Source organism: Hylobates moloch, unplaced genomic scaffold (assembly GCF_009828535.3).
Source record: "Hylobates moloch isolate HMO894 unplaced genomic scaffold, HMol_V3 SCAFFOLD_4, whole genome shotgun sequence".
NCBI lineage: Eukaryota > Metazoa > Chordata > Mammalia > Primates > Hylobatidae > Hylobates > Hylobates moloch.
The window spans coordinates 102,456,859-102,467,045 of record NW_026652279.1 but is presented as its reverse complement, the minus strand read 5'-3'; the positions used below and the strand labels follow the sequence as shown (position 1 = coordinate 102,467,045).

The following is a 10,187-nucleotide window of genomic DNA, read 5'->3' as shown; positions in this document are numbered from 1 at the left end:
TTTTTTTTTTTTTTTTTTTTTTTTTGAGACAGGGTCTCACTCTGTCGCCCAGGCTAGAGTGCAGTGGTATGATCACAGCTCACTATAGCCTCGACCTCCCAGGCTCAGGTGATCCTCCCACCTCAGCCTTTCAAGTAGCTGGGACTACAGGCATGTGCCACCACACCTGGCTAATTTTTTGCATTTTTTGTAGAGACAGGGTTTTACCATGTTTCCCAGTCTGGTCTTGAACTCCTGGGCTCAAGCAATCCCCTTGTCTCAGCCTCCCAAAGTGCTGGGATTATAGGTGTGAGCCACGGTGCCTGGCCTCTGAGCTTCTTGTGAGCTGCCTGAACATTTTTCACAATTCTGTCTTGTTTTATTTATGTATTTTAAAATATAATTCTTATAATGTTCTTGATGGTTGCCATTATTTATGAAAATATTCCTTAGCGGCCGGATGCAGTGGCTCACACCTGTAATCCCAGCACTTTGGAAGGCCGAGGCAGGTGGATCACCTGAGGTCAGGAGTTCAAGCCAGCCTGACCAACATGGTGAAACCCCATCTCTACTAAAAATACAAAAATCAGCTGGGTATGGTGGCGGGCGCCTGTAATCACAGCTACAGGGGAGGCTGAGGCAGGAGAATCACTTGAACCTGAGAGGTGGAGGTTGCAGGGAGCTGAGATTGCGCCATTGCACTCCAGCCTGGGTGACAAGAGTGAAACTCCATCTCAAAAGAAAAAAATAATCATTAGCAATAATTGCTATCCTATTTACTTATTGATTTATTCATTTATTTATTTATTTATTTTTTGGGACAGAGTGTCACTCTGTTGTTCAGGCTGGAGTGTAGTGGCTCGATCTTGGCTCCCTACAACCTTTGCCTCTCGGGTTCAAACAATTCTTATACCTCAGCCTCCCAAGTAGCTGGGATTACAGACACATGCCATCACGCCTGACTAATTTTTTTGGTATTTTTAGTGGAGACAGGGTTTCACCATGTTGGCCAGGCTTGTCTTGAACTCCTGACCTTGAGTGAGCCGCCTGCCTCAGCCTCCCAAAGTGCTGGGATTATAGGCGTGAGCCACCACGCCTGGTCTTGCCACCACATTTTTAATATTTTCAGCATGCTAGGCATTGTAAATGAACTTTATATATAGTTTGTGTCTGTTTGATCTTTACAAAAATGCCAGCAAGGTGCTATTTTAGTTCTCATTATTATGCCTGAGGAATCTGCTGCTCAGAGAAGCTAATTAATTGGTCCAAAGTCACTGTTGTTAAATTGGTGGGCAAAGTTAGGTCTAACTCTGGGCCAGGTGCGGTGGCTCATACCTGTAATCCCAACACTTTGGGAGGCCGAGGCGGGCCGATAACTTGAGGTCAGGAGTTCGAGACCAGCCTGGCCAACATGGTGAAACCCTGTCTCTACTAAAAATAAAAAAATTAGCTGCGCGTGGTGGTACATGCCTGTAGTCCCAGCTACTTGGGAGGCTGAGGCAGGAGAATCACATGAAACCCAAAAGGCAGAGGTTGCAGTGAGTTGAGATCATCCCACTCCACTTCAGCCTGAGCAACAGAGCAAGACTCCATCTCAAAAAAAAAAAAAAAAATACAACCTAGGTCTAACTCCAAAGTTCATGCCTTAAACTGTAGTATTATATTACCTCAATATTATTTTTATGATGTAGGTTTTGTATTTACACTTGTAATGTATTTTGTCTCATTTCCTAGGTTTTGATGATGATGGTTCAGAATTTCATGAACATATATTTCTGGAGAAACACCTGGAGAGCTTTCCAAAACAAGGACCAATTCGCCACTTCATGGAGCTGGTGACTTGTGGCCTTTCCAAAAACCCATATCTTAGTGTTAAACAGAAGGTTGAGCACATAGAGTGGTTTAGAAATTATTTTAATGAAAAAAAGGATATTCTAAAAGAAAGTAACATACAGTTCAATTAAGACCATGGAAATTTTTATTTCAAACAATTAGAGATGGATATTACAACTAAATAAAATAATTTTATTAGAGTTTGTATATGTTATGTTGATTATTACATTTGATTTGGCTGGTATAAATGTTACATTGTTTTAAAAAATATGGTAACTGAAAAATATTCTTGCATGGAGAAAAATCATCAGCATTCATAGGTTCAAAAGAATATCTGGGAATTAGTAATACATTTAAGACAACAACTCCTAACCTTTTTCTTTTCACTCAGTGACCATACTTCTTTGAAATACAATACAATTACTGGATGATATCACAGTACTATGTTATAAGAGTTGAGATGATTTATAGACAGATATATATGTACATACGTTTATTTGTTTACATTTATACATGCTTATATTTTACACTAAATTAACTACCCTCACCTAAGTCTGGGTCACTATAGAGAAATTATTCTTGTAGAAATAAAGGGCTTATTCTAATCCATTCTAGTACTTTAGGTCTTCATGCCAAAGTTAGAATTATTTATTTTCCATTATGCTGCTGAGCAGCGTGACTCAACTTTCATACAATTCAAAGGATTGAGGGCTGGGCGCAGTGGCTCATGCATATAATCCCAGCACTTTGAGAGGCCAAGGCAGGAAGATCACTTAAACCCATGAGTTTGAGACCAGCCTGGGCAACATAGGGAGACCTTGTCTCTACAAAAAATTAAAACATTAGCCAGGCGTGGTAGCATGCACCTGTAGTCACAGCTGTTCAGGGACCTGAGGTGGGAGCATCCCCTGATCCTAGGGGGTTAAGGCTTCAGTGAGCTCTGATTACACCACTGCAGTCTAGCCTGAGTGATAGAGTAAGACTCTGTCTCAAGAAAATTTTATTTTTATTTTTATTTATTTATGTTTTTTTAGCAGAGCCTTGCTCTGTCACCCAGGCTGGAGTGTAGTGGCATGATCTCGGCTCACTGCAACCTCCACCTCCAGGGTTCAAGCAATTCTCCTGCCTCAGCCCCCCAAGTAGCTGGTATTACAGGTGCCCACCACTACGCCCAGCTAATTTTTTTGTGTTTTCAGTAGAGATGGGGTTTCACCATGTTGGCCAGGCTGGTTTTGAGCTCCTGACCTCAAGTGATCTGCCTACTTCGGCCTCCCAAAGTTCTAGGATTACAGATGTGAGCCATGGCACCTGGCCTAAATTTTTTTTTAAGGTTTAAGGATTCTAAAAAAACTCACAACAAGATTTAGTTGACAGTGGTCCCAAGCTAATAGTGTTCCAGTTCAACAGGAACCGTGTGAAGGAATCCACCATACCAACAGGCTTCAAATAACAAAACACACAAGGAAGCAGAACCATGAATGTGTACCAGCAGAAACAAGAACAGAATCAGACTCATAAAGCCTCTGAATATTGGGCTTATCAGAGTCAGAATATACGATATGTGTAAGATGGAATGAATATTGAGCAGGATGCTTTAAAAGTGACCAAGCAGATTTGAAAAACATTAAAAATTTTGGCCTTCTCTTCCCAGTTCTTCCCAAAGTTGAGAAAAGCTGGGTTGAGAGGACAAAAAAAAAAAAAGAAAAATTCAGTGGAGTTTAACAGCAGTAAAGAAGTATCCATATGCAGCAGAGAGAAGCAAAGAGGAAAGAAATAGGAAAGGGAAGTAAAAGAGTAACATTTGTACAATCATATTGCCAATAGGAAGGAAAAGAGAAAATAGGTCAGAGGCTAACTCTAAATAATTGTTTGTTTGTTTGTTTGTTTTTTGTATTGAGACAGAGCCTTGTTCTGTTGCCCAGGCTGGAGTGCAGTGGCACGATCTTAGCTCACTGCAACCTCCGCCTCCCAGGTTCAAGTGATCCTCTTGCCTCAGCACCCCCAGTAGCTGGGATTACAGGCACATGCCAGCATGCCTGGCTAATTTTTTTTTTTTTTTTTTGAGATGGAGTCTCGCTCTGTCACCCAGGCTGGAGTGCAGTGGCGCAATCTCGGCTCACTGCAAGCTCCGCCTCCTGGGCTCACGCCATTCTCCTGCCTCAGCCTCCCGAGTAGCTGTGACTACAGGCGCCCACCACTACGCCCGGCTAATTTTTTTGTATTTTTAGTAGAGACAGGGTTTCACCGTGTTAGCCAGGATGGTCTCAATCTCCTGACCTCATGATCCGCCCCCCTCGGCCTCCCAAAGTGCTAGGATTACAGGCGTGAGCCACTGTGCCTGGCCATGCCTGGCTAATTTTTGTATTTTTAGTCGAGACGGGGTTTCGCCATGTTGGCCAGGCTGGTCTTGAACTCCTGACCCCAGGTGATCCACCCACTTCACTCTCCCAAAGTGCTGGGATTACAGGCCTGAGCCAACGTGCCCGGCCTCTAAATAGTTAATGGGTGAGAGTTTTTTACAATTCATGAAAGATATTAATTCACAGTTAATCAACACTCCCTTGGCCAGGTGTGGTGGCTCATGCCTGTAATCCCAGCATTTTGAGAGGCAAAGGTGGGCAGATCACTTGAGGCCAGGAGTTTGAGACCAGCCTGGCCAACACGGCGAAACCCCGTGTCTACTAAAAATATAAAATGTAGCTGGGCATGGCAGTACATGCCTATAGTCCCAGCTACTTGGGAGGCTGAGGCATGAGAATTGCTTGAACCCAGGAGGTGAAGGTTGCAGTGAGCCAAGGTCACCCCACTGCACTCCAGCCTGGGTGACACAGTGAGACTCTGTCTCAAAAAGAAAAAGAAAAAAACAACAATCTGTTGGTCATGTATAGAAACTGCTCCCAATAACAGCAGAATACATTTTTTTTCCAGTACACATGAGACACTGAAAATTTTTTATTTTATTTTTATTTGGGTGTTTAGTTTGTTTATATTTACCACAGTTACTGATATATTTGGAATGTCTTTCAGAAATGAAGGCTAAATGCATTTGTCAAACAAAAACAGTTGGCTACCAGCAGACTTTCATTAAAAGACTCCTAAAGTTGCACCTCAGGCAGAAGAGAAGTGATTTTAAATTTAAGGCCTGAGATGCAAGAAGAAAATGGTAGATGAATAAAGCAGTGAGTATGCTGCTGGCTCACTCTCTTTCAGCAGCGTGCTCTGCCTCAATGTTCAGAGTATGTCTTTATAAACTCTCTGCTCTCTATTGCCCTTCAGTAAGCTGTCTGCTACTAAAAAAAAAACAGTAGTGAATATATATTTTAATTCTAAGCACTAATAAAACAGTCATACCGTATGGGATTAATTAAAATACATGACAGTAGAATATGTCCAAGTGGATTATTTATTTATTTATATTTTTATTTATTTATTTATATTTTTATTTATTTATTTATTTATTGAGACAGCTTTGCTCTTTTTGCCCAGGCCAGAGTGTAATAGCATGATCTAGGCTCATCACAACCTCTGCCTCCCAGGTTCAAGCAATTCTTCTGCCTCAGCCTCCTGAGTAGCTGGGATTACAGGCACACGCCACCACGCCTGGCTAATTTTTTATTTTTAGTAGAGACGGGATTTCACCATGTTGGCCAGGCTGGTTATGAACTCCTGACCTCCAGTAATCCACCTGCCTCGGCCTCCCAAAGTGCTGGGATTACAGGCGTGAGCCACTGCACCTGGCTGGATTTTTTTAAATGTCAAGTGATAACACTATTTACTGGAGGTATATGTAAAGCCAGAATACAGAAAGGTTGAAAGTAAAAGGGAAGCTGGTATAGCTATATTAATATCAGGAAAAAAATAGTCTGAAAGACATTAGAGACTTAAAAAAATTCTATATATCAGAAAAATACAAAGTTGTATGTACCTAATAACACGACTCAAAATATACAAGGCAAAAGCTGATAGAAATACAAATAAACAAATATACCATTATGATGAAATATTTTAACATAATAATTGATGAACTCAGCAGACAAACAGAAGCTTTGCTATACCTAATTATCTTGACCTAATGGAAATTTGTAGATCATTACACAGTGATCTAAATAGCTGCAAATACATTTATTTCAAGCACACACATTGATAAATCAATCATAAACTTAGTCATAAAGCACATCTAAACACATTTCAATGGAATGTAGAACATGTTTTCCAATTACATTGCAAGTAAGTTAGAGACCAGTAACTGAATGCTAATCAGGAAAACTCCATATGTTGAGAAATTTTAAAACTCTTTTAACATATTCATATGCCAGTGAAAAATATATTCAGGCCAGGCACAGTGGCTCATGCCTGTAATCCCAGCACTTTGGGAGGCTGAGGCGGGCAGATCACCTGAAGTCAGGAGTTCGAGACCAGCCTGGCCAACATAGTGAAACTTTGTCTCTACTAAAAAATACAAAAATTACTCGGGCATGGTGGCATATGCCTGTAGTCCCAGCTACTTGGGAGGCTGAGGCAGGACAATCGCTTGAACCTGGGAGGTGGAAGTTGCAGTGAGCCGAGATCGTGTCACTGCACTCCAGCCTAGGCGACAGAATGAGACTCCATCTCAAAAAGAAAAAAAGGATGAAAATCAATGAAGTAAGGTTATAATCTTAAGATATAAGGAACAAGTGGTGTTTTGGTTTTTTTTTAAATCTGTTTTGTTGTTGTTGGTTTTTTTTTTTTTTTGAGACAGAGTCTTGCCCATGCTGGAGTGCAGTGGCACATGGCTCACTGCCGCCTTGACCTGGGCTCAAGTGAGCCTCCCACTGCAGCCTCCCATGTAGTTGGGACCACAGGCTCACACCACCATGCATAGCTAGTAATGTTTTCATTTGTAGTCTCACCATGTTGTCCAGGCTGGCCTTGAACTCCTGGGCTCAAGCTATCCTCCTGCTCAGCCCCACAAAGTGTTGAGATTACAGGTGTGAGCCACCATGCCTGGCCTACATGAAATATATGCTTATTTGGTTTTGATTTTTACACTTTGATGTTGCCAAGATGAACCCCCATTACCCCCCAAAAAGGAACATCCTACTAGCTTCACATTACAAATGGAATATTAACACAATATAAACAGAAAACAGAGATGGGGTGATTAGGAGATTTAATAACAATATATCTTAAAGGGAAATAGAATGAAATGTCTAAGGTAAAGGCAGAAGTTAATAGAAATAGTATAATAGGATCCATAAAGTCAAACACGGATTCATTTTTAAAAAAAGAATACATTTCTGTCCAGATTTATTTTTTTAAAAAGCTGGGTGCAGTTGCTCACATCTGTAATCCTTGTGACTTGGGAGGGAAATGGAAGGATTGCCTAAGCCCAGGAGTTGGAGGCTGCAGTGAGCTATGATCGTGCCACTGTACCCCATCCTGAGTGACAGAGCAAGACCCCGTATCTGAGGAAATAATTTTTTTAAAAAATCTTTAAAATATGAATAACTTGATGTAAAAATTAAGAGATTTATTTTTCAAGAAGCTATTATGAACAATTTTATGGCAACAAATTTCAAAATTTCATGGGCAAATTACTCAAAACTATGTTAGCAAAAATAATTTTAAAGGAAAAATGGAATAATCATTAAAGAAATTTGATTGATATTTTAAAATCTTCCCAGAAAACAAACACTAAACCCAGAGAAGTTTTCAGGAACGTTCTACTGAACATTCAGGAAAAAAAAATTCCAATTTTATATAAATTATTCCAAAACATAGAAAAAGAGGAAGCACTCCACAATTAATCTCAATCATGAAGACAAATTTGAAAAATCCAAAGGAAGATAGTAAAGCAAATTCAGCAATGACTAGAAATCATTATCAAGCTGAGTTTGTTCCAGAATGTCAGGGCGGTTTAACAATGGAGGAAAAACATCACATCTCAAAAGATGCAGGAAAAAAGGTTTGGTAAACCTTGACAGCCATTTATAATTTTTTTTAAAATAAATTTTAGAAAGCTTGGAGTAGAGAACTTTTTTAACCTAATAAGTGGCATTTACAAAAAGCCTACAACAAATATCTTACTTTATGCTGAATTACTAAATGATTTCCTTTAAGATTATAAACAAGAGCAGGATAATCACTATCATGATTTCAACATTGTACTGGGGGCCTAGCCTATGCAGAATAGCAAGAAAAAAGGTGATTAGGATTGGAAATCCACTCTATAGTAACCCCAAGTAAATCACAACCTCTCTTTGAGTGTGGATGAGACCTGAGACTTGCTTCCAACGATAGAATATGGCTAAGGTGATCGGGTAGTCACTCCTTTGACTGGTTCATATTATATGGCAAAAGTAATGGAATAGTTACTTTTGTGATTATGTGATGTTACAGAAGACTCCTTGTTAGCGGACTAGAGTGTACTAGCATGTTGTGAAAAGGCCTGTGAATGAGCCACCTGGCAAGAAACCCTGGGGACCACTAGGGGCTGATGGAAACCCCCAGCTGAGAGCCAGAACAACGCAGGGACTCCATCCTACAGCCTCAGATAGCTGAATCCTGCCAACAATCACCTGAACTTAGAAGAGGACACTAAGTTTTAAAAAGGACCACAGTCTGGCTGTCACCTTGATTACAGCCTTGTGAGACCCTGAGCAGGAGACCAACAGAAACTGTGAGATAATAAGTACATGTTTTAAGCCACTAAGTGTGAGGTAATTCATTATGCACCAGTAGATAGCTAATAAAGGAAGAAAGAGACAAACCTAATTAGAGACTAGATTACATAGAAAACAAGAATGTCTATAGCTAAATCAGAAGAATTAACAATTTATTTTCACTTCTGCAGTTGCATTTCTATATGCCAGCAATAAACAGGTAAAAATACAATTTATAAAAAGTTAACATTTACAGTAGTATCAAAAATATAAATAAATAAAATCTTAATAAAATATATGCAAGAACAGGCTGGGTGCAGTGGTTCACACCTGTAATCCCAGCACTTTGGGAGGCCGAGGTGGGCGGATCATGAGGGCAAGAGATTGAGACCATCCTGGCCAACATGGTGAAATCCTGTCCCTACTAAAATACAAAAAATTAGCCGGGCGTGGTGGCATGTGCCTGTAGTCCCAGCTACTCGGAAGGCTGAGGCAGGGGAATTGCTTGAACCTGGGAGACGGAGGTTGCAGTGAGCCAAGATGGCACCACTGCACTCCAGCCTGGCGACAGAGCAAGACTCCATCTAAAAATATATATATATACACATATATATGTATATGTGTGTGTATATGTATATATATGTGTGTATATATATATATATACACACACACACACAAGAACATTATGAAGAAGTTTTAAAACTTTAATGAAGGCCGGGCATGGTGGCACACGCCTGTAATCCCAGCACTTTGGGAGGCCGAGACGGGCGGATCACGAGGTCAGGAGATCGAGACCATCCTGGCTAACAACGGTGAAACCTCGTCTCTAGTAAAAATACAGAAAATTAGCCGGGCGTGGTGGCGGGCGCCTGTAGTCCCAGCTGCTCGAGAGGCTGAGGCAGGAGAATGGCGTGAACCCGGGAGGTGGATCTTGCAGTGAGCCGAGATGGCGCCACTGCACTCCAGCCTGGGCGACAGAGCAAGACTCCGTCTCAAAAAAAAAAAAAAAAAACTTTAATGAAACAAAGGTTAGTAATAAAAATAAATAAAGAGATTTAGGCTGGGCACAGTGGCTCATGCCTGTAATCTCAGCACTTTGGGAAGCCAAGGCCGGCAGATCACCTGAGGTCAGGAGTTCAAGACCAGACTGGTTAACATGGCAAAACCCCATCTCTACTAAAAATAACAAAAGTTAGTTGGGCATGGTGGCACACAACTATAGTCCCAGCTACTTGAGAGGCTGAGCTGGGAGGATCACTTGAACCTGGGAGGTTGAGGTTGCAGTGAGCTGAGATTATGCCACCGTGCTGCAGCCTGGGTGACAGGAAGACTCTGTCTCAAAAATTAATAATAATAAAGAGATTTAATTGGGTAAATAAGTTCTAGAATAGAGGCTCAATATCATGAAGCTGTTACTTCTTTCCATATTAATCTCTAGATTTAATGCAGTTCCATACAAAATTCCAACAGGATTTTTTTTCTTTTTTGAGATGGCGTTTTGCTCTTGTTGCCCAGGCTGGAGTGCAATAGCACAAGCTCCTCTCACTGCAACCTCCGCCTCCTGAGTTGAAGTGATTCTCCTGCCTCAGCCTCCCAAGTAGCTGGGATTACAGGCACGTGCCACCCAACAGGGTTTCACCATGTTGGTCAGGCTGGTCTTGAACTCCTGATCTCAGGTGATCCATCCGCCTCGGCTTCCCAAAGTGCTGGGATTACAGGCATGAGCCACCA

The 10,187-nt window shown here is 41.1% G+C and overlaps 1 protein-coding gene across 1 annotated transcript in view; it reads left to right on the top strand.

The window, feature by feature from the left end:
* Positions 1-2,012, top strand: part of MRPS31 (mitochondrial ribosomal protein S31) — a 40,718-nt gene extending 38,706 nt beyond the window's left edge. The window contains exon 7 of the mRNA XM_032150740.2: positions 1,714-2,012. Within this exon, the coding sequence (XP_032006631.1) occupies positions 1,714-1,943 (230 nt within the window). The 3' untranslated portion in view covers positions 1,944-2,012. The remainder of the gene's footprint in view (positions 1-1,713) is intronic.
* Positions 2,013-10,187: the final 8,175 nt, after the last annotated feature.